Source organism: Cyphellophora attinorum (assembly GCF_001299255.1).
Source record: "Cyphellophora attinorum strain CBS 131958 chromosome Unknown Contig1, whole genome shotgun sequence".
Taxonomy (NCBI): Eukaryota; Fungi; Ascomycota; class Eurotiomycetes; order Chaetothyriales; family Cyphellophoraceae; genus Cyphellophora; species Cyphellophora attinorum.
In genome coordinates, this window is record NW_017253229.1 from 1,663,125 (window position 1) to 1,686,539 (window position 23,415).

General features: G+C 55.0%; 9 protein-coding genes across 9 annotated transcripts; 4 read left to right on the forward strand and 5 right to left on the reverse strand.

The window, feature by feature from the left end:
• Nucleotides 1–344: 344 nt before the first annotated feature.
• On the forward strand, nt 345–2,351 carry AB675_870 (Uridine permease; the record flags this gene model as incomplete). The annotated part of the gene is made up of 4 exons (XM_018149179.1): nt 345–519; nt 571–959; nt 1,124–1,978; nt 2,052–2,351. 4 exons carry the CDS (start codon nt 345–347, stop codon nt 2,349–2,351), a joined length of 1,719 nt encoding a protein of 572 aa, XP_018005385.1.
• Nucleotides 2,352–3,135: 784 nt separating this feature from the next.
• On the reverse strand, nt 3,136–5,229 carry AB675_871 (uncharacterized protein; the record flags this gene model as incomplete). The annotated part of the gene is made up of 1 exon (XM_018149190.1): nt 3,136–5,229. The coding sequence occupies one exon, from the start codon at nt 5,227–5,229 to the stop codon at nt 3,136–3,138; it is 2,094 nt and encodes a 697-aa protein (XP_018005481.1).
• Nucleotides 5,230–5,505: 276 nt separating this feature from the next.
• On the forward strand, nt 5,506–7,185 carry AB675_872 (DNA-(apurinic or apyrimidinic site) lyase 1; the record flags this gene model as incomplete). Its single annotated transcript, XM_018149201.1, has 1 exon — nt 5,506–7,185. One exon carries the CDS (start codon nt 5,506–5,508, stop codon nt 7,183–7,185), a length of 1,680 nt encoding a protein of 559 aa, XP_018005985.1.
• A 1,173-nt stretch (nt 7,186–8,358) lies between these two features.
• On the reverse strand, nt 8,359–10,427 carry AB675_873 (putative sterigmatocystin biosynthesis monooxygenase stcS; the record flags this gene model as incomplete). Its single annotated transcript, XM_018149212.1, has 4 exons — nt 8,359–9,180; nt 9,461–9,695; nt 9,744–10,243; nt 10,296–10,427. The coding sequence occupies 4 exons, from the start codon at nt 10,425–10,427 to the stop codon at nt 8,359–8,361; spliced, it is 1,689 nt and encodes a 562-aa protein (XP_018005662.1).
• A 530-nt stretch (nt 10,428–10,957) lies between these two features.
• On the forward strand, nt 10,958–11,775 carry AB675_874 (uncharacterized protein; the record flags this gene model as incomplete). Its single annotated transcript, XM_018149222.1, has 2 exons — nt 10,958–11,090; nt 11,141–11,775. The coding sequence occupies 2 exons, from the start codon at nt 10,958–10,960 to the stop codon at nt 11,773–11,775; spliced, it is 768 nt and encodes a 255-aa protein (XP_018005842.1).
• Nucleotides 11,776–12,820: 1,045 nt separating this feature from the next.
• Nucleotides 12,821–13,798, forward strand: AB675_875 (uncharacterized protein; the record flags this gene model as incomplete). The annotated part of the gene is made up of 3 exons (XM_018149233.1): nt 12,821–12,846; nt 12,903–12,962; nt 13,027–13,798. The coding sequence occupies 3 exons, from the start codon at nt 12,821–12,823 to the stop codon at nt 13,796–13,798; spliced, it is 858 nt and encodes a 285-aa protein (XP_018005556.1).
• A 374-nt stretch (nt 13,799–14,172) lies between these two features.
• On the reverse strand, nt 14,173–15,522 carry AB675_876 (Vegetative incompatibility protein HET-E-1; the record flags this gene model as incomplete). Its single annotated transcript, XM_018149244.1, has 1 exon — nt 14,173–15,522. The coding sequence occupies one exon, from the start codon at nt 15,520–15,522 to the stop codon at nt 14,173–14,175; it is 1,350 nt and encodes a 449-aa protein (XP_018005929.1).
• A 788-nt stretch (nt 15,523–16,310) lies between these two features.
• AB675_877 (uncharacterized protein) lies at nt 16,311–17,362 on the reverse strand (the record flags this gene model as incomplete). The annotated part of the gene is made up of 2 exons (XM_018149255.1): nt 16,311–17,144; nt 17,189–17,362. 2 exons carry the CDS (start codon nt 17,360–17,362, stop codon nt 16,311–16,313), a joined length of 1,008 nt encoding a protein of 335 aa, XP_018005743.1.
• A 1,090-nt stretch (nt 17,363–18,452) lies between these two features.
• On the reverse strand, nt 18,453–19,349 carry AB675_878 (uncharacterized protein; the record flags this gene model as incomplete). The annotated part of the gene is made up of 1 exon (XM_018149266.1): nt 18,453–19,349. One exon carries the CDS (start codon nt 19,347–19,349, stop codon nt 18,453–18,455), a length of 897 nt encoding a protein of 298 aa, XP_018005477.1.
• Nucleotides 19,350–23,415: the final 4,066 nt, after the last annotated feature.

Below are 23,415 nucleotides of genomic sequence, written 5' to 3' on the forward strand. Positions count from 1 at the left end.
GCTATGCATGGCCGTGCCTAAGCAACGACAATCTTCTCCCACCATACCGACCGGACTTGCTTGCCGCTGAATACCAGCTTCTAGGCATTGTCCTGCATGAAGATTATCATAAGTGTTGTCTTGGGGGACCCATGAAACCCAAATACTCCAGATCCTTATCTGCGCATCGGACTTGGCCCATCACACCATCAACTCGGCGGATTAGAGCAATCGCAATGTAATACTACATATCGGCATGGCCATCAGGCTCAGAGGGATCTCATCCTCACTGCACAACTGTGTTCGGCCTCCGCAGAAACAGCTTTCACCGTCCTACTTGCCAATCAAAGCACATCCTCAGCAAGATGGGCTTCGCTGGAGGTTTGAAGAGAAGGCTGGCTGCTAAGACAGTCGAGGGCGCCGAAGTTGAAGGCCGCGATGCATGGCTCGACAACGATGACATTCGTCCGCTTGCCATCAAGGACCGTACATGGACGCAGCGAACATACTTCACCTTCTGGTTCTCTGCCGTTGCCACAGGTGAGATGACCATACGGCCCTGACATTCTAGACGAAGCTAACAAACTTCAGTCGCAACATGGTACGGTGGCTCCGCCGCTCAGTCCACTGGCCTGAACATGTGGGAAGTTCTAGGTTGCCAAATCGCCGGCTGGATCCTCATCGCCACCATCTTCGTCCTTAACGGCAGAGCAGGCGCCGTATACCATGTCGGCTTCCCGATCAACTGCCGCGCCGCCTTTGGTGTCTTCGGCGGCTGGTGGCCTACATTCAATCGTGCAGTCATGGCTACAGTCTGGAACGGCGTCAACGGCGTCCAAGGAGGTCAATGTGTCTACGCCATGCTGCACGCCATATTTCCCGGCATCGCCACCCTCCCCAACATCATGGGCAAAGGCTCTGCGCTGGACTCTGGCGGCTTCATCGGCTATGTCATCTTTTACCTGGTCATCTGCGTCTTTGTAAGTTGCTCTCCCATAGCCAGAGTCGTATCAGGAAATGAGCGCCACCTTGAAGGTTGCCCGAGCATGTGTCTCGCGATGGCGGAGGCGTGCTCTCGTCTACCTTACAATTTTACCTTCGAGCTTACAGTCCTTTCCGGAGACAACGCTAACAAGTCTCGCAGCTCACGGTTCCGATTCCCAAGATGCGCATCCTGATTTACATCAAGCTGGTTGTCTACCTCGCCAGCGCCGTCGCCATGCTAGCGTGGTGCTTGACACTTGCCGGCGGTGCCGGTCCTGTCGTCAGCCAGCCCTCCAAAGTCCACGGCAAGGAGAAGGCATGGCTAATGGTTCGCTTCCTCTTCCTTGCAGCCGGTAGCTGCGCCACCTTCGCCAGCAACGCCTCCGACTTCCAGCGCTACGCAAAGAAGCCTAACGATGTCATCCTCGGCAATATCGTCGGCTTCCCTCTGGCTGATCTGACTGTCTGCCTGGTGGGCAACATCGTCGCGTCTTCGTCCGTCATCGTTCTCGGCGAGCTCGAATGGAACCCTCTTACCTACCTCGACCGCATCCAGTCCAACAACTACACCCCAGGAAACCGTGCCGGAGTGTTCTTCATCGCGTTTATGTTTGCGTACTCCGCCGTCTTTTCATCTGTCTTTGAGAACTCTATCCCGGCAGGCAATGACTACGCGGCTTTGATGCCCAAATACATCTCTATCAAGACCGGCATGTACCTGTGCCAAGTCATCTCGGTGTTGATCAACCCGTGGTACCTCTTGGGCTCGGCATCAGTGTTCATCAACTTCCTGGCCTCATATCAAGTCTTCCTCTCGTCAATCACGGGTGTGCTGATGTGCAACTACTGGCTCATTGCTCGTGGGTATTATCGCATTGACGACCTATTCACCGCGAGACGCGACGGGGCTTACTACTACACCAAAGGCTGGAACATTCGCGCATACGTCGCGTATGTGTTGGCGATCTGCCCGAACTTTGCGGGGTTCTTGGGGAGTATGGGTGTTTCCATGCCTGTGAGTCGCTTCCTTGCCCTTCTAATCTTTCCTGCCTCCCTGTTCTAAGGTCCGACACTAACACCACAACCAGCTCGGCGTCCGCCGCGCCTACTACGTAGCCTACCCCCTAGGCCTGATCGTCTCCTTCCTCGCCTTCTGGGTCTGCAACCTGATCAAGAAGCCCGAAATCATGCTGCACGGCTGGCACGAGCCCAAGAACTACTACCGCCCAGGCGAGGATCCGGAGGATAATCGGGTCGTTGAGGGCGAGGAGGTGAGGGATAGTAGTAGTGTCGAGGGGAACAAGCGGGCGCATGGGGTGGCGGAGGATATGGAGGGTAAGGAGGTTGGTGGTGGGAAGGGGGTGAACGTTGATGAGAAGGCGTTGTAGATAGATGGGGCAGTCCTGCTGCAGAGGGCGGTTCTGCAGTGACTAAGATCCTGCCGTATCAACGTTCATCATGCTTTGCCGAAGATAGGGATTCCACTCCCGCGTTCTGATCTTATTGCTGGGCGAACTTGCCAGAACAAGCCCCTTCTCGTATCGGTAGAGCATGTACGACAGGGCTGATTTTTCTGGCTGTGGCAGCGAATACATTTGAAGCCACACACCCCTCCATGTTGTGCTCACTTCACATCTCTAATTCCCTCGATCACAAGCGGCCCTACCTAGGACCATGAATACCTCCAGCGGCGTAGACAAAAACGAGGATGTCGAAGCGCAGCTCGCACGTATCCCACGTGTCAGACCAGTGGCAGAGCAGCCAGCAACGGTACCAGCAGAAGCTACAGTCACGCTCGCTGAGCTGAAAGCAAAGATCTGGAATGTCTTAAATGAGCTGCGGACAACGCTTGGGTTGATGAGTCTGTTGGGTGTCGATGGCTCGTGGCTTTGATGGGACGGGTATTGAGGATCTCGTGATGAGTGATGTTCACGGTTGCAATGTGAGGTGGAAGTCGGGAGTCCTGCTTGCGCGTGGACGGCATGAATCGAAGAGTTCGGGCGACGGGGAAGGTTGCTTACTGATCGCGAAGTATGAATATCTTTGTACTAAGCCACCTGGTCTTGTTGCAATCGCAGACAGGAGGCTTCCAGAAGCACTGCTGCCACAAAGCCTAGACATCGAACCTCCTACTTCCACGCCCAATCCATCATCCCCGACAAGGGGATACCATCAACCTCTAAACCCCTCAACACACCCCCTCGCAATCGTGCCACCCTCCCTCCCCACATAACACCCCAACATTCCACTCCACACAAACTTCTTCTCCCCCAGCTCTTTCAACACCCGATACGCATGCATATTCGTATACCCGATGCCTGTGGCCGGATCCCGGTACTTGGCCGGCAGCATCGTGATGGGGCAGATCTCAGCTTTGTGGCGAGTGGGTTTGGTGGTGTTCTTCCTGGTGTTGAAGAATACGGAATACTTGGTTTGGAGGGTGGAGGGGAGGGTGTCGAAGGAGTTGAGGGTTAGGAGGTTGCGGGTTGTGAATATTTCTTCGGTTGGGTGGGAGGGTGAGGCTGGGGTTGGCGGGACGGACGGTGTTTGGGAGGGTTGGGTGGTCGGTGTGGGTATGCTGGGGAGGATCTCGATTGATGGTCGGGGGGCCTGCTGTGGGAATGAAGGTGGTGTTATTGCGTTTGGGACTGGCTGTATCGGAGTGGCAGCCGATAACTGAGGCTGGGCTACTTGGACCCCGTTCATTGCATCTTGACCTGGCGCACTCGGTGCTTCTGCATCGGCAGGTGTTGTTGCAGATGGCGCTGTCGCGGGAGGTACTGGCTGCTTAGTCTCGGCGTGCTCGGCATTAGCCACCTGTGCAGACGATGTGTTGAGCTCCGAGGATGGCGCTGGCGCCGTTGCGGTAGACTGCTGCTCTTCCCCCAGGGCTGATACTGGCTTCATTGGAGTTGTTGCATCGGCTGTGGTAGACTTGCTTCCCTCTGGATCCCCTTCCTGGTTCGCATAGTCAAAGATTCCATGCAGGAAAGAGGCATCGTTCGTAGGGGTGGATTGGTGTGTAGTGCCTGTCGAATTGTGCATATCGACAGCGGCAGCGATCTCCGTCGGTTGGGAAGGGCTCTGAGCGACGCTGGCTGACGGCTGTCGAGTTGGAGGCAGCATCATACCTGAAGACCCTGGCCTGGGTGGTGGCGGCCCGAGCCATTCCTGAGGTATGCCCTGCGTAGGCAACGGAAGCGCCGGCGGCACCGGCGAAGCAGCAGGATAAGTGCCCGGCGGCGCTGTGAAGGGAACTTGAGGCGTCATGCTCGTACCTTGCCCTTCACCACCAACTCCCTGCAACTGCATCTCCCGGACTCTTGCCATTTCCGCATGCTGCTCCTTAGTTTTCCTACCCCTCTTTTTCAGTCCGTCCTCGGTGTATATGTCAAAGGAAGGCAGCGAGGGCGCCTGTTTGGGCGGCCTGTACTTGGACTTTGCACTCCTCCAGCTAATCACGGGGCCTTCCAGCTTCCGATTTTTCAACGCCGCCAGCTTCGCAGCCTGTTCCTCGTTCCGCTTCTTCTCCGTCGCCTCCCATCGGTTGAGACTCTTGGCGTTCCTGCGCTCAGTCCGCTCAGCTTCAGCGAGTCTGTCGGCCTGCGTCATGGCCTTGGGCGCGTTCAGTGCTCGCTCCCGATCACGTTCCTCGCGAATCTTCTTGGTGATCTTGCTCTGAGCCTCGCTCTGCTTCAACCGTGCTATGGTTGTTGCTCGGTGTTGGATAGTCTGCTTCCGTAGTGAGGTGCGTCCACCAGTGTTGTTCAGATCTGGCAGCCATGTGACTCGCTCTTTCTTCTTGGATGGCTTCTTCGGTGCAGACTTTGGGGCAGTCGGATCGATCCTTGGTCGTTTTCGTAGAGCTGCAGTCGATGTGAGGGCATCTTTGGCCTTCCGCTTTGTAGCCCTCTCGGCCTTTGCAGCCTTCTGCAGTTCTTTCTCGCCGTCCATCTCGTCCGCGCCAGCATTTGGGCCCTGATCGTCATCGTCGGAACTCGACATGGCGTCCTCGTCCGATGCCTCACTCTTAAACTCTTCGTCCACCTCATCTTCCTCGCCGGCGAAGAGTAGTGCGACCTCATCCTCTTCGTCGGCATTCTCGGCCTCCTCTTGCACCAGTTCGCGCTGATACCGATTGCCTGCGGTCTTTCGCCGCTCGCGACCGGTCACGAGCAGTTCGACTCCCTCGTCGTCAGAGGAGTCGTTGTCAGACGTGGAGCCTGACGCAGGAGTCGCGACGTCTGCCATCTCGACGTCCGCCATTTCTGCGACATACGTTAGGATCCTGTAACGCGACAGCACGGACACACGCAGAGAGGTTCAAGTTGCAGGTGGACAAGACGCTTTTAGCGGCACGTGGTTACGTGAATCCTGCGGGCGAAATTAAGGTTCGATAAGCGCGACTAGCGGCGGATACGCCCGTATGCCACACCTTCTACAGGCGTCATTGACGAAGCTTCATGCTCTATACTCTACACTGATCATGACACATAGCATGCGACTGTGGTCCACTAATCACGAACACTGAGACTGCCTGTCATGCCAGCTGCAGCTGCAAGGTCGTCTGCGCGTGCTGTGCCGATTGGCAAGTCCCCAGCCAAGCGCAAAGCGAGTCAACTTGGAGCAGACGACGGCGATCTTGACAAAAGCCCAAGGACTCCAACAGCCAAGCGTGTGTCGCGCAAAGTAGTGGAAGCAGTCAAGGCTACCGTTGTGACTAACGGCAAGGGCCACAGTTCGGCATCGGAGAGCTCTCTATCGGACTTGTCCGAAAGTGAAGACGGGGAAGTAGTCGCGAAACCGAAAAGGGGCAAGGGCAAGCCGGCCCCAACAGCGAGGGCGAAGAAGCCAAAAGCGTCTCCTGGCAAGCGAGCTGCGAAGTCCGAGCCTACTGGTGACACACACGATCTTGACACCAGACTCGAGGGTGACCCGCCAGTTGACGGCCCGGCAGAAACTCCGAAGCGGAAGCGGAAGACTGCTGCTGAGAAGGAGGCCGAGGCCATGCCTTTGGCACCTCGCACGACAGGCCTCCGTATGTTTGTCGGCGCCCACACGTCGATTGCCAAGGGTGTCGAAAATGCCATCAGCAACGCCGTCCACATCGGAGGCAACAGCTTCGCATGTTTCTTGAAGTCACAACGAAAGTGGGACAATCCATCATTACAAGACACGAACAAGGAAGCATTTCGCACCGGCCTCATCACTCACAAGTACGACGGCTCCGCCCACATCGTCCCTCACGGCAGCTACCTCGTCAATCTAGCCACCGAGGACGAGGAGCATCTGGAGAAGTCCTACTCAACCTTCCTAGACGACCTCCACCGATGTGAAGCGCTCGGCATCAAGCATTACAACTTCCACCCAGGCGCGGCGGGCAAAGCAAGCATGGACTCCGCCATCGCCCGAATAGCAGCAAACCTGAACCGCGCGCTATCCGCCACAAGCACAGTCGTCCCACTTCTGGAAAACATGGCATCGAGGGGCAGCGTAGTAGGCGGCCGCTTCTCTGACCTAGCCGGCATCATCGCTTTGATCGAGCCCCAACACCAACATCGCATAGGCGTCTGCATCGACACCTGCCACGCCTTTGCCTCAGGCTACGACTTGCGATCACCAACTGCCTTCAACGCCACGCTAGCTGAGTTCGATGACACAGTCGGCATGAAGTATCTCAAAGCTCTGCACCTCAACGACTCGAAAGCTCCGATGGGCTCAGGCCGCGATCTGCACCAGAACATTGGCCTCGGCTTCCTCGGTTTACGGGCGTTTCATAATGTTATGAACGAGCCGCGATTGGAGAATCTGCCGCTGATTCTCGAGACGCCTTGCGAAAAGCCGGATCCGAAGGATCCAAAGGGCAAGAAGACACTGGAGGACAAAGGCGTGTGGGCTACTGAGATCAAGTTGCTGGAGAGTCTGATCGGGATGGACCCTGAGGGAACGAAGTTCAAAAAGCTTGAGAAGGAGCTTTCGGATCGTGGAAAAGCGGAAAGAGCGACTTATCAGAAGGCGTGGGATGATAAGCAAGCCAAGGAGAAGAAAAAGGTGGAGAAGGAGCGGGAGAAAGGGCAGAAGAGTGTGAAGGATATGTTTGGTGGAGGTACTACAGCGACAAAGAAGGCCAAAGGTATGGTACAGAAAAGATCATCATCGACAACGAAGGACTCCGATAGCAGTGGCGATCTGAGCGAGCTAGAAGACGAAGAGGACGACTGATCTGACCTTATACGACATGGAGTCGCCCAATCGGCGATGTTTTAGTGTTCAGGCCTGCGAAGTTGCTTAATGGCAAGTGACAGCGTGAGGCTGTAGCTACTGCCCTGAGCAACCCGTGCCAACGCTGACGAATGCCGACTGGCAACCTCTACTTCTCATACCTTCCGCGGTCTTTTCAACAACAGAATTCTCATCGATTGGTACCTGCCTACCTGCCTCTACCAGATTCATACATCATCATGGCGCATCACAGAACAGAAGTCTGCAGACTTCACCTGGAAGGCCGGTGCAACTATGGCATATCCTGTCGATCTCCTCAGCACGCTCCACATATCAATGTAAATCCACCCATGGACATCAACACCATCCGTGAACAATATTTCTCAGAACTTGCAGAGTTGTCCACGAGACCTATCTGTAAAGACTACACCAGAGCCGCTTGCACGAAATTCTCGTCATGTCCAGACACCCACCCTACCACGACAAGCCTGCCATTCACACAAAGCGTGGACGGTGCCCTCACATATGCTCGGCTGGGATCATTGAGAACACACTTGTTGCCGCAATTCGGGGATTCACGAGTATACGTGTTGTGCATGTTCGAAGGGTTCGACCCTGCTGGCTGTCAGAACGCGAACTGTCCTTATGTCCATACTACGCTACGTCGCCTGAGCTGGCGAAGACTTGGTGAGTACTGCAACAGTCGCTGCCCCGCATTACCTGTACTTCGACATGCTGACTATGGATGCGTATGACAGAAGACAAAGAAGACGACGAGCGAGGCTTCTGGGACATTCTAGGAGACATTTGGCGCTCTTTGAGTTTGCTGCGATGGTGGCATTGGGCTACCCTGATCTGGTCGGCTGCGAAGCTCGTTGAGATTCTGGTGGTATTAGAGGAATGGTTGAGAGGATCCCAACCATGATGAATGGCATCGGAGAAATCAAGTGGTCTCATGAGGCGCGACGCTCGACAAGCAGTGCCTTTCGAACCAGGGACGGTTTGACAGCAGATGTGAGAACATCAGTCGTCGAACCTGACTTCTACCTTGAAGCAGAGATGATCATACCATACTTTCCCTGCAGCCGAGACAGATAGTGGCATCTTTTGCTCGAGATCGTGTGATCCCAGCTGTCCTATCCTCTGACCAAGCTCAGCTGTTCACTTCTAGCGTCAATGCAGAGACTTCACCAGCTGTTCCCTCCGCCTCACCCGCATCGGCATCCCGCCCCTCGGATGCATCGTGATTTCTTCCGTCGGCGTACTCTGGTAAAGATTGCTCCCCAAATACGTCTTCTCCTGCGGCAACACCGGCTCCAGCTCCCACTCCCTCAACACCAAAGCCAACACCAACCGCATCTCCAACATCGCAAACTCCTGCCCAATGCAGTTCCTCGGCCCGTGCTCAAACGGCCTGTACGCATACTTATGCCCCGGGTACCACTTCTCCCCTGGCTTCGCCAGCCAGCGGTCGGGAACAAAGGAGTGTGGGTCGGCGAAGTAGGCTGGGTCGCGGTGGGATTGGGCTTGGTGGGCGAAGAGCATGAAGTCCCAGACGGGGATGGGGGTTTGGGGGTGGTCTGGGTGGTAGAGGAAGTGGTTGGTGTTTGGGTTGGGGTTTTCGCGGACGGAGCCGGAGACGGGCCCGAAGAGGCGGAGGGTTTCTTTGATGCAGGCGTTGAGGTATGGGAGTTGGTTTAGGATTTCGGGGTTGGAGGCGATGAGGGATTGGGCGGGGTCGATGGTGTCTGGGTTGTTGGATTTGGGGTCGTAAGGACCGAAGACGGTGTTGAGCTCCTCACGACATTTGGCGAGAGAGGCGGGATTGTTGTGCAGGAGGGCGGTGACGAAGTAGAAGGTCGAACTGACGGTGTCGTGTCCGGCGAAGAGGAGCATTTTGAATTGTTGGATCGCGATGTGGATCCATGCCTCGTCGATGGAGCCTTCAAGGGCGGAGTATTCTTTGAGATAGTTGGTCACCGCGAGGCTGTTGTACTGCGTGGTCAGTGTGCTTCCGGACATATAATAGAATGTGCAGGGAGGTCTGTCCCCGACTGCGCAAAGTCCGCTTAGGCTTCGGCGTTCTGTATAGGACCGTGTGGTACTTACTGTGGCATGTCAGCAATTGGTCTAAAAGGGAGAGGTGTACGAAAGCAGAGCACAGGAATGGAGTAAGATCACGCCTTGCGGGAGACGATCGGGCCCGGTGAGCGGAATTCCCGTGATGTGGGTAATTTGAAGCGAAGACTCGGTCGCGTTGGAGGTCGAAACTCACCCTCAACATGGTCTTGTTGCCTTGTTTGCTCCCATGATCGCGGATCCCCTTCTCAATGTATGGTTGCACGATCCTTCGCATCGCACGTTCGTTCCGCCACATCCTGTAGGCACGCGTCGGCATGAATAGTTTGCGCAGACTCCCAGGAGAGTAGTCGACGAACAGCAGACTGATCTGCTCTTTCAGAAGCTTGAAGAGCTCGCAGTCTGTTGTCTGGGCATCGAGGCGGGCTCCGCTAGGCACGTCATCAGCCGTAGAAACTTATCAGATGGAGTTTCCTTACAGCACGGCATGACCGATGATGTCCACAGTCAACGCCATGGTGACTTTGTCCATATTCACGATGTCGCCGTCCGTAGCCAGTTTCGCCAGTTTGGAGCGGAATATGTTGTACTCCTGTAGCATGATGGGCACGTACGTCTGTATGTTCTTCAATGAGAAGGCAGGATTGAAGATTGCCCGCCACGTTTTCCAGACTGGGCCGTTGGAAGTGACGAGGTCCAGTCCGTGGGAGAAGGGCCCAAACTCGAATGGCATCTGCCTATGCTTTGGCAATGATACGTCCTGAGTGAATGACACCATCATATCCGGATTAGAAACCACGATCATCGAGTTCACAATGGGCCACATGTCCAGGTAGAAGTAGCCGTGTTTGGAGTATTCAGGATACTCCAGGGAGATGAGGTATGGGATAAGTGATGTTGAGACGTCTGCTGGCCACTTCATCGCCACTTTGGCTGAGATTATCAGGTGGCCGAGGATAAATGAGTGTGGTAGGAGTGGCTACGAGAAGCACTGTCAGAGTGCTTTTCCTGTCTTGAGGTCCAGAACATACCAAGCCATACTTCGTGCTGATCGACCGTACACGCATTCGTGCTCTGTATAAATTATATGCAAACAGGACAACCAGTCCCAGGCCAGAGAGTGCCAGAGCCCGGGCAATGAGAGCGTACGCTATGCCAGCCATGTCGAGTCTGTAGTCAGTGAAGCATTGAACAAGTTTGCAAGAACAGGATGCCGTTGTAAGAGAACAAGCCAAACCCAGTAGTCTCATTCTGACGGTGGACTAAGACGCGGCACATACGAGGGTGGGGGCCAACCCGTGGACAAGATCGGCGCCGCATCATTGCTGGACAAGTGCTGCATCAGGACAACGCGAGTTTGCATTCGTGGCAGCATGCTCGAGCATCCCATAACGCGACGATGGCAAGAGCACCTGGGCAAAGCTGCAGACACTGGTTGCTTGTGAGACGTTGCGAGAGACAAGTTGCCAATACTCGGCTAACTTGCCTGCGCTTTGGCTTGAACACGTGACCTAGGATTTCCCTGTCGCGGTGGAATTGTTGTCGCGCCGCAAAACATCACTCAAAGATCACCAAGAAGCATCTTCATTGTCGCGCCTTCCTTTCGATATCTCTTTATCTTGTATCTTGCGCACCGAGTCGCCCAACTTCCTTCTCCCTCCATTTATCCTCAACAGTGCTTTTTGCAGTCACCATGTCACAATATGCGAAAGAGACGGTAGCCAAGCTGCAGGAAATCCTCAAGGCTCGTTCATTACCGACGTCTGGCAAGAAGGCAGATCTTGTTGCACGATTACAGGAGGCCGATCAAGCGGCTGAAGTCAATGGTGCGTTGTTCTCGTAGAAGTCGCTGTAGTGTCCTGCTGACCATTCAAAGAGGCTGACGCTGCACCTCCAGCGCCGTCAACATCCGCTCCACCTGCACAGACGCCGGCAACGATCGAGCAAGAAGCCGCACCCGAGACCGAAGCGACCGATGCGCCCGAAGCTGCGCCTACTGAGGACCCAGTAGATGCGACAGAGGCCGCGCCGCAACCTGACTACTCCCTACATCTGCAAGCGAGTACACTCGACGCTGAACTTGAGAAGCGTAAAGCCCGTGCTGCGCGTTTCGGGACAGGCAACAACGATGCGTCGGAGACGCCAGCCGAGGCCGGTGACACAGATCAAGAAAAGGCCCTAGCCAGAGCGCAGAGATTTGGTCTCTCAGCTTCAGAGACGACGACCATTGGAAAGTTGGATGGTGCGCTGTCAACAGAGAATGCCAAAGGCCGGAGACGTGGGCCGAAGGAGGGAGCACAGAGCAATGGAAATGCTGCGTTCGATGATCCAGGTCTGATACGTCGAGGTGGGCGCGGTGGAAGATTTGGAGGGCGTGGTCGAAACAGGCGCGAGGGTAGTGCCGGTGCGAGACCTACCGGTGTCGAGAAACGAGGCGGCGGCGGCGGCGGCTACAGCGATGCAGATCGCAAGGCGGCAGAAGCGCGGAAAGCCCGTTTCGCTCAGAGCTGAGTACAGTGACGATGCGCAGCTCGCTACGTCCTGCCACGCAGCGATAAGACCCTGAACCATAGGTCGAGGCGTATTCATGTCGCGTTCTCCCGACCCGGTCCCACTTCAGCGAGAGCTGGATCTCGGTGCCGTTGCTTTGAAGACGAAAAGCAAAGCCAAACTCTTCGATGGGTCACGGCGAACTGTACCACCACGACAAGCCGCCTATTTTATAGCGCAGAATCACCTACCATGGTCCTACCCGACTTGGGCATCTCCCGACGGCTTGCCTTGAAACTGTGGGTCTTTCGTCACGGTTCTCACAACCAGCAAGAGGCGGAGGACCTTTTCAAGCAAACCGCAGGGATCCAGCGACCTAGGACCGCTCTGGCTCACCTCCGCTTTTTGGCTATTTGCTCTAGACAAAACTCACACATCACGGATGATCTATTAGAGCCATAGCGATTACTGTATCAAGCAACCCAGCGACCATAAGGTACCCCAGAACGAACCAAAGTCCCGGTTCCAAGGATCGACCGCTAGTACTTTCGTTTTGCCTTGTGCCTGAACCCAAACCCAACATAGCAAGGCGCTATCTCTCGGCAGATCCCACCAAACCCCTTTGAGCACAAACAGTGGAGCACTGATAAGCAAAGCCTCACCTCACTCCCGTCATCGCGGTTCCTTTGTTTTGCGCCCTTGGCCGTGTTTGTTTCATGAAAGACACGGTCGAGATCCTTATCTTGTGTGGCCTGAGCGGTGTGGTCTTGGTCGCACACAGCCCTGCGGTCGTGTTGTGTGTCTGCAGCTTGGTGCAAGACGTACGGGACCTTGTGTCTTCCACCTCTGTGTTTCTCGTGTCTCTCAAACGTGTTCTACACGGTCTCGCCTCATCTTTGTCCGGGGCGGACACAGTGAGACTGTGTTCTCATATCAGATTCATTCCTTCTGGTAATTGGAATACGAAGCTGGAAGATCTGGTCGAGTTGAAATAGACGTGTCGTCCTCCCAGATTTGAGCTCAGCCTCATACCCTCACCGCTTCTAGCAGAGAATCACGCGACATCATGGCGACGAGTTTCTTGCAGTACTGGTTGGTGCCCGTACACGCGTTCCTGCTATGCGTGAAATGCTAATAAGTCTCGACAGCGCCATGTGCGAAAAGCAGATCACCACCCCCTCCAACTCCATCCTATACTGCTCCCAGGCGTATGGCCCACCCTTGCTCTCCATTTTCCCTACTATCACAAAAGCCCAACTAACAAAGCCCCAGATGCCGCCGCAAAGACGCGACCAAGCCCATCAGCGCCTCGATCCTCCCACCCTCACCTACCACTCCCTCCACCCGAAGCGGCGCCAACAGTCGTTCCGTCTCCCCACAACGCGCCTCGACCCCCTCAATGCCCAGCTCCCCAGCCCCGACTATTCGGATACCCGCCGACCAACATGGGTACAAGGCCGATCTTGACCCGACCGAGTGGAAGCCGAAATTACGAAGGCCTGATGGCCTGCTCCGAGGTGCGCACATGCGGAAGAGTGAGGCGTATCGGTATCTGGCTAGCTTTCATAGTCGGGCTATGCTGGGTCATGAGGGAGGGGATGGGCTTAGTGGTAATGGGGAGGGAAAGGTTGGGGTGCATCGGTATAGCTCAAGCATGTATGCGGTTCCGACTATGGGCACGCCGAGTTTGAGTAATACGCCGACGACGACTTCTAGCAGCTTTGATGGCAGCTGGGATAAAGCCAACGGCAGCGGCGGCGTTGGTGGACATGCTGCAAGCGTCGGTGCTGATGGCGAGTATCCTTACGACTTCAGCACTCGTCCACTGCAGTCGAGGTGCAACCCGCTTTACGCTATAGGGAGTGGAGCAAAGGTTGAGGACCTCGTCACGCCGTTTGTGCCGCCGAAGGTGTTCGTTGGGCCCGTGGAAGATGATACTGTCGTCGGCACTGCTGAGGACTTCTGGGGAAAGCAGATGGTCACGGCTGGTAGTGGCGGGAAGGAACATGGCCTTAGCAAGCTGCTGAGCAAACGCGGACTGTAAGGGTGTTGGCTCATGTCTTGTTGGCGCCTCCTGCTCTGGGAGCTGCGGGCACTTGATTGGCGGCGAGGCAAACCTCAAAGGTGAACAGACTAGAGAGGGGTGCCTTTACACATAGAACGAGTGCTTGAATCTGGTCATGGCTCGCTCGCTGCAGGTCGAACCCGGTGGTACAGACACGACTATTCTTTCGATGTTGCAGCGGGCCTAGGTCTCCAAAGCGGCGTGCATCGAGTACTGCGGCGATTTGTGCGCTGGGACTAAGTGGCCTTTCGATGCGTGCTTGTCGATGCGTACCTACTTGTGCGATTGCAACCACGCATCAGTGGCCTAAGAATTATGACGAAGAACTCCGGCGAACAGAACCACTTGTTGGCTCATTCATACTCGCCTCTGATGTATACAGTTGTCTGCTGACCTCTACCCTGCTCTTCTGGATATGGTTCACCCTTGACCCAACCCAATGGATAGTCAACACCGTGGGTATGTATGTGATCATGATTTCGATGCCATGGATAGCCCGGACTTTTGTCGATCGTGATGAATACTCGATCGAAGTTGCTTTGATCCGCACAATTCCTGTGATCTACAGATTGGACATCACGATTTTCTGGTGACTTCAACCTATAACAGTCCAGTCCAACTTCAACAGACAACTCTCCTTCCGTTGCCGAAGAATCTGATCCGCCTACTGGCATGCCTCTCAGGAAAGTGAACTCTAGTCCTCTATTTGTCATCTGGTAGGGCCTCCTGTTGACTGCGAACGGGCCGAATTGTCGCCCGCTCTGGATAGACCCCCCAAGTCGGAAAAGGTGGACATGGGGCGCCAAAAGGCCGTAGTAGCTGTAATCTGTGTAAGGATTCCAAGCGAATAGAGATTCGTCATCGCTTTGACGGAGTATCTCGAGCTGCAAGCGATGGAAAGCCTTCTGTCCCTCGCCGTAAAGGAGTGGCATGTTGATACCGAAGATTCCTAATATGCAATAGGCCATATCTTCGACTCTCGTAGTACGCCTCCTTGCCATCCAGCTCATTTTGTTCGCAATACAAGCACGCCTCCAGGGGAATGACCTGTCTTGACCAGGAGCTGGGAGAAATTTCTCATCAATCCCAGTCGCATCGACGATAGCTGTTCGCAGGTCACCTCTCTCGCCTATCTCATTCCAGTCGTGGTCGAAGAAGTACATCATCCGCGGCGCAAGTAGCTCCTGGAGACACCAGCCTCGTGTGTGCCACCTGGACTCGTGCATCTTATCATGGTATATTACATCGGCCAGGTACGCGTAACACACCGTAGCCTTACTGTACCATGCCATCATACTGTTGATCGCTTCACTAAGCTCCGAGCTGCTGCGCTTGTCTATACAACAAGTGTCGATCCAGATCCATTGTTGGTCCTGCTTCCATGCAAGTAAGCATGCCTGGACGATCTTCCAGAATCCAGGCTCCTTGGTCTTTTCATTCTGAAAAGCGTGCTGGAATTCAATGCCCGACGTGTACAATCGCCGTTTCTTGTTAAAATCCTTGAATGAAACTTCCTTTTCTCCCCATGTGTGCGAAAGGATGGCATAGCTGGCCGCAGGCTCTGTCCAGTTCCAGCCCTCATCTTCCCAACTGTCACGGTCCAAGCTGATACGTAGCCACCAGCGAGTGTCACTCCGACCAAATAGCCACTCTTCGTCGTACGACTCCCGAAACTCGAAATTGGTTGTATGCAGCAATCGCATTCTCGCGTGTCAACAGCGTAAAACAGTACTCATCAAGGATCTCTGTTAATGCAGACACAAGCTTCATCAGCCCCAGCGATCGCTGTTGCCTTGTTCCTGCAGAATGTGCAAATGTCACGATGTGCAGGCGAGACTTACGTTGTTGCCCAGCCAAGCATGGCTCCGACCCCTGCCATGTCGAAAGTCCTGGAACTTTGGTAATTTCATACCGTCTGTAGCAGGACGCTAAGCTTAGCTCCTTCGATAGGTACCTCAAGGCTGCTATGGCAGATTTGAATCACATGTTCGACTAGGTCGAAGTCGCATCCCGGCAACATACCGCAGCGCTGTCCGAAAGCTGATGCTGTGGGATATGTCTGTGATCTCGACTTCGGCGAAGTAGCCTAGACTCGACACAATGTCGTCATGACCTATCTATGCTACGTTGCTCTTTCTATCCATCAGAGAGCAATTGGGAGGCTACAACGTGCTGCCGTGACCGCCGCACAGCTCGACTATCTCAAAGCAGTGCGCCCAAGACGAGAAGACAGCTTGGCCGGAATGATCCCGCCGCGCCGCTGCACTAATAAAGGAGCTGGGTACTTCGTATCCAAGCAGTCCGCCCCAAACTCCACCCCTGGGGCCGCCTTCCACTCTTCCCTAGCCACACGCAGCTTGAACAGCCAGTGTCTCAAACGCTGTGCCCGTGCCGTCGACGCTAGAGCGCCGAATCTGCATAGCTATCTGCAGACATGGTCCCGTGGTCGCTGCACCACGAGACGAGTGGTCCAGCTACACTTTGGCGATGTTTACTCGAGCAACTCTAGTAACGTGTAAGGCGCCTCATTCTTCTGGCGCTTCTCCTTCGTCTGGTCAGGCAGCTCAAGACTGCTATCGGGATCGTACGCAATGAACAGCACGCCCCCAGGCAGAACAGCAATGCCCTCAGCCTTGTTCTGGAATTCAAAAGCACAACCCTTCTGCTTGTCCATGATCAACTGCGGCTTCCGCCCTGCGTGGAGGTCCTCCAATGACAAAGACCACAGATACGCGCCGACAGTGTTCCCGCCATTCTCACCCTCCACCTCGAAGCTGGTCAGCAGATGAAGTCGCCGCCCCATCGGATCCCACTCCAAACTCGACAGGCCGACCTGGAAGCGCACCTCCTTGGCCTGCATTGGATCGAATTCATACATCACCTCGAAGTCACCAGTCAACGTCATCGAGTCATCCGGGCCAATACGATACGGCACACCCACGATCTTCGCCACATACTGGAAATTCTCATGATCCTTTCCAACCTCACGCACGCCAAACAGCAGCAACGGATCACCACTTCCCTCCACCCCAGGAACGCTAGCCAGCCCCTCGACCTTGAAATACGGCGCCCCACCAAGCACGGCACTAAACTGCTCCCTCAGCTGCACCGAACTCGGCACCCCGTCCCGAACACACTTCTCCACCAACTGCACCCTCTCCGGCACCGAACACGGCCACACCAGCAACCTATTCCACCTATCCTTCTGCCCATCCCTGTCCGACACGCGATCAAACCCCGTCGTCGCAATCATATGGCGTCCGCCCTCTGCAAGCGCAAAATCCTCGTACTTCTCGCCACTCTTGATCAACTCAGCCGTGTAGTACTCCAGCGTTTCAGCCTTGGGGTGCCATTTTCATCAATGGCGACAGAGAAGACAGGCGAGTGCTGGGCACCGGGAATGGGCTTGTCGCTGCCAAAGACGAGGCGCTTTGAATTCCAAGCGACAGCGGAGACTTCGATGTTGACGGGCGAGCCGTCGGGATGGGTGAGGGAGGGGGGACAGCAGGCGAAGAGGCCTTTGTTGAGGACGTTGGCGTACATGGTTGAAGGCGCGTGTGATCGTACACCTCCTGATTGTCACGGTGGGTCCTAGCGACGGTAACGAACCCACAGACTGTTGCTGATCACGCAGAGCCTTCTGTGGTACGCAAGTCAGAGTCGTGGGACATCCCGGACCTTATAGCCAAGTGGAACACGCGGAAATTCTCTACAACACATCCCCACGTGCCGGTGACGGCGGTGTTTCAATGCGTAAAACATGGAGTGATGATCTGGGGTAATTCTTGGCAAAGCTGTAACTTGATTTGCCTCGAATTCTGTCCCACTCTCTTGCACGGGTCTCACGGAAGCTCACAGCCAAGGGGCGTTCTACTTGGAGCTTCGCGCGTGCTTGACTGCTGGCGACTGCTCATGCTTTGACGAGTCCGGGATCGGTTGGAGAAGAGTACATACTACTGTCGTGCATGAGACTGATGATGATGATGATGATGATGAAATATATCCTTTCCCAAATATCCTCCCGCAGAACGGCCAATGTCCGTACCACCCGAGGACAGTTGACGCCGAGCTCTGTTTTTGCGCCGGGACGAATTCCCCGACTTGCGGCCATGGGGCAACACTACAACAGCCAACCGACTGCCGAAAGCTGACAGTACTAGCCATGCAAAGCCAGAAACTCTTGAATGGGTAATGACCTATACTGAACTGAATTCCTAATAACCCGCGATGCTCACCCAACGCATGACTGCAACACCCGTGTGATCATACCGGTGCCACTATCTCTCTCGTTCCCGGACTTGTCAGAGCTCTCACGCCCGATCGTGGCATGTCTAGCTAGCATGCCTTGGGTGGACGTTTTCACCGTCAGGAAAGACAAAATTCGTCCAGACTGACGGCATGCGCCAGAATGCTTCGAACTTTAGATTCCACCCGTCTTCTGCTCCTGCTTGGCCACACGCTCCTCCTTGGCGATACGCATCTCCACCGCGACACGCATCTCTTGTATCAACCTAGTCGGCGTAGGTAGCTCCTCCTTCTCCGACCTCACCTCCTTCCAGCTGTGATCACCACATACCCCAGCAGCCTTTGACCGTCTCTCCGCCAGGAGGCCAATTTGTCTCGACCGACCACATCAGTCCGCCAGCCCGCCAGAAACTCCTCTTCCTTCACCATTCCGCTCCTCCCTGGCAAGTCGCATCTCCCTCAGCACCCGAATCGGTGTGGACGGCGGTTCTTCTTCCGTATTCCATCCGTACACTTGTGTAGCAGCACCTTTGCTCGTGCGGCGTCTCACCGACCATGCCCTCACCTTCTCAACCACTCTCGTCCACCAACCCCATTCCCGTCCTCCGCTTCCATGCCCACCTCTCATGTAAGTCGGATACGCATATCCATAGCTCGGCGTCGCCACCATCGCCATGTTGTTCCCCGTCGGTGCCCCAACCTGCGGCGCCCACCTCCAGTCATGCGCGATCCACCTCGCGTTCCTCTTGTAGCAGCACGTCAGCACCATCAGCAGCAACAACACCCCAAACACAACCCCGATGATCAGTCCGGCTTTCGCGCCTGCGGACCAGCTATCCCATCCAGACCCGCTGTCGTCTGATTGTTGTGGAGTACCTGTGGCTGTAGAGAGGGGGAGCCCGACAACGCTAGTGGAGTAGATCGAGGAGTGCACGTCTTGGAAGTAGTACGTTGCAGCGAGGGTGGTGAGCGTTACAGTGGTCGTGGGTCGGTACGTCCCGATGACCGTCGGAGTCGGAGCGACGAAGACCGTGGTGGTGGGAGGGGCTGGGTCGAGGGTGATGGGAGGGATGGTGCCGTCGGTGATGGTGCTGACGAAGCCGATCGTGCGGAGTTGGATTACTGTTGTGGGTGAGACGTTGATGACGATGCCGCCGCCATTGCCGCCGCCGGCGTCGTTGGGATTGGTCATGGCTGTGTTGAGGGTGGGTGTGATGTCGGTCGTGGTCCAGGTTGTAGAGGTCGAGGTTGAGTCCGACGGTGTGGTTGAGGTACTGAAAGACATCGCGGCTTCGAGATCGATTGGGAAAAGGTGTCCTTTTGATTGCCGCAGGATCGTGAACTGTGTCACTTGAAGACCGTTTTGTGATGGCTCGTGAAGTCGACTCCAGGTTGGCAAGTGTGTGTTTGGACGAGAATCTTTCGCGACGAGTCAATACAATTGCGGGAAGGTGCTCAGACGGAGGACGTTGTTCATGCAGAGACTACTAAAGTCAGCAAACAATCTTGCAGCACCGCTAGCAGGCTCTGACGGTGCTCGAGACTTCATCTCATTCTGACACGTCGCTCAAGATAACCTCACTGCACTCGGATATTCGTCAATTGGCCTCGATACCGACTCGAAGTGGGCGCAATGCATCACCATCCACTGCTCGATATTGCTTTGCTGTTCATATTGACGCGACTGACTACCCTATCGCATTTGAGGCTAGGTCCAATGCTTTCGAGCGATGTGTCCTAGGTGTTGGTCTTGTTCCGCATGACTATCCGTTGGCGGTGTCAAGTCTGCGTTGTGCCTGAGACCTCACTCCTCGACCTCCGTGGCTTTCCACACCATCAAACCTGCACCTCAAGTCTCCGCCCACCAGCCCTTCCCTGCGCCTCACCACTCAACCACCCACTCAACTCGCTCCTCCCCACATACCATTTCCAGAACTTCCACCCTCCATACACACAGCACGGCGTGATGACCGCGAAGCAGACTATGATTGCTTTGGAGTTATCCATTCTCCGTTCCGAATCTTGCGGATATTGGTCGGGTTTGCTGTGAGAGAGTTGTTGGCTTACGCAAAAGTTCGTCGGATCTGCAGAGACAGTGTACGTGTGATTGACCTCCGCCCTGAAAAGAAGGGAAGTAGGTATGGTACTGTGCTGCGACGGCGTTCGAACTTGGTGTTGATGCGGCTTTATCTGATTGACTCGGCGATAGATGGACGTAAGTTTGACTTTATGATCTTCGGGAAGGCGTCAGCGGTTCTGTTGAGGACGGCGAACGGACTCAGCGAGGGAATTTCGCAAGACGCAGGCCAGGGCGGATGACTTACTGGCGACTGATATGGATCCTGGTTGTGGTATTTTGATTCTGAAAGCAGGCATCGCGCGACGGTCGTTGAAAGATGTGTAGACCTTGCCCAGAATTTAAGGTGAGGTGTTTCCCGAAATGCCGTCGCCTGGCAACCATCACTTGAAGCCATTCCCATGGTGTCTGGACTAGACATCACCTGCCTCTTGTTCACTGCCTCTACTCACCTCGTCAGGTAAGAGTGAAGGATGCGCATCAATCTCGCGCAATACCGATCTCAACCCTGCAAGTCCGTCGCCAATCTCTTTCAACATCTTTTCGCTGATTCCGTCTCGAGCATCAACCTTGATCATCACCTCAGCCAAGCACATCATCCTAGTGCAAAGTCCCAATACGTCAAGATTGTATGTCAGTGCGAGTCCGTTGGTCTGAGCGCCGGTGGCGGCAGCCTCAGCTTCCACCGTCAGAGCAGTCTTCATCGCTCTCAGCCCATCCGTAACCCAAACTTGGGCGAGCTGCCACCTCTGCGAATCGAAGTCGATCTCCTCTCTACACGCACAAAGCACGGCACTCCAGCGCCGGACCTCATCCAGCTCGTCAATGTACAGATTTTGCTTCTCTTCTGCGAACAGGTCGTTCATGCTGTCAGTAATCTTCCGCAATCTGCTCTCCCATGAGTCCATGACCGGATCACCCAGGGACCAATGCACAGGATCGCAGCCTATGATATGTCTGAGTACCGTGTCGTGCAGCTCCGGCTCTCCCAGAAGCAACGGCTTCGTCCTAAACAACTCTAGAATGTCCTGCCGTGCCGCGAATGCGCAAGAGCGGAGCTCGGCAGCCCGTTTGGGCCACAGGAGTCTCGCGGCCGTCTGCTCGGCAACATGTCTGATCTCTTCGTCGTCGTCGTTGAGCTGATCATAGACGATCGAAAGGATCTGTAGATGGATCAGTGTGTTTTGCTTCAGTGCATTGATCGTCACAGCGCCGGTAACGTCGGCGTTATCGATGAGAATGACGCCGTGTCCGGAAAGCAAAGCCAGCAACGCTTGAGCTGCATTCAATCGCGTGGGAAACTCGATCTCATCAGTGCCTGCCTGAGTTACGTCAGCCAGCCACTGCTGCATTCGTGAGTGCCATTCCTTTGGCTCTTCGGCGTCGCATGCTATCAGGATGCGCAGAAGGTGTGCCCGCAGCTGGATTAAGGCATTCCATGTATCTCTCCTGCTGCTGAAAATGTTGTGGTGAGCTAGGGTATCAGCCAGGTGGGCTGCCATCGCCGGAAGCAGGGTCATGTGGCCAGTTGCGAGTACTGTTGCCATTGCTTCATGTATGCACGCTGGTAACGTGGTCCGCTGGAGCTTTAGCGTCTCGAGCAGCATCCAGACAGCTTTTATGGCTTTTTCGTCTCCGCAAAGATGGGGGATGAGTCGCTTGAGCTGCTCGACGATGAACGTCATACTATCATCTCTCAGGACGGCCACCGAAGATGCGGTGGGCAATATGAACGCCTCACCACTGTTTATAAGTCCTGACAAGACGCAGAGACACCGAGTGAGAAGCAGTCGCTGGTACGCAAAAGTATGGTCTGTCGTGAATTGTGGAAGTATAGTCCCGCAAGTCGCGACAAATTCGCTACGCACAGCGACATCCGCCGTGCCTTCGAACATCGCCGAAAGCACAATGTTCAGGATGTCGAAAAGCGCACCCGTCGAGAACGGTGAGAGGGATCTGCGACGAAAAATCTCCTGTAGATCTTGCACCGTCTTCGAGATGCTTTGGAGAATGCTTTCGAATGGCACCGGCGCCTGCTCCAGCAAGAGCTCTACACACGCGCGGTGCAGCAGCAGCAATCCATGAACTTCATTCTCTGGTGCATCCGGTGGTATGCTCAACTGCTCCAACAAGCTCGGACCAGGTGCTGTTGAGATGTGGCCTGATACCAGAACTCGCGCCGCATGTTGGCGCACCGCCCAAAGAGGACTACGCAGCTGTCTACGAATATGGTGCCGCAGGACTTCGTCTTCCGTAGCTGATGAGCCAGTCTGTCTGACCAGATCCAAAGCCGCAAAGATCTTCTCCGACCGCTCAGTCGTATCCTCACTCTCGGCTAGCGTCTCGTCAATACTCTCGAAAAGTGAGAGAGCAACAAGCCGTGGAGAGTCAGCAGTACCCTTCGCCTCGATGTTTTGTGGAAGCGAACTCGATTCCATCAGCTTGGGATTGAGGCGACTCATGCATGCCCTTAGAAGCATGAGACCGCAGTTGCGTATGGCCCATAGCGAGGAAGACATTCTATTCGCCGCGAGCTCAATCAGGCTGAAGATGTACTGCTCTGTCAAGGAGCGAAACTTTGAATTGGTGACAATGTCTTTGATGCAGTTCAGGGCGTGCACTTGTGGAAGTATCTGTGCGCCGGCATCATCCTCTTGGGCGACAATGGTTTCCGTAGTGCGAAGTTGTAGCGCCACGATGACCTCATGAAAGAAGTCTGGGTCGTTGGGAGATAGTAGTCCATTGAAGATAGCGGGAAGCCCGGCAGACCGCCTTGTGACTTTGCTAGCCTGCTCGTCAATCTGGACCAATGCGACGGCATACCAGCTTCGAATCGAGCCTTTCACGGCAGAGTTCGGGCTTTCTCTGACTATATCACAGCACATAGCGAAGCTTTGTGCCACAGTTGAGAATGCTCCTCGATGGCGCAGCAGGGTCAATTGGTCCAAACATAGCGAGGCGACCTGGGATAAGAAGCAGTGATCCACGCGCATGACAGCTTGCAGAAGGAGGCTAGAGTCTCGCAGTGCCCTCCAAGAATAGGCGAGCAGGTCTTTTGGTCCTCCACCTTGGACATCGTCATCCAGATCTTCTGTTCCTGTTTCCGGGGAGTCAATGCACAGAACTGGTTGGACGAGCTTCCAGATCTGGACGCAGACGTGAATAGCCAAGCCCACCTCGGACTTCTTAGCTGGCTTGATTGCGTAGAGATGCACCAATGCGAGGATGTTGGCATGTAGTGGAAAGCTTGTTCCATGACTGAGGAAATGTGTCT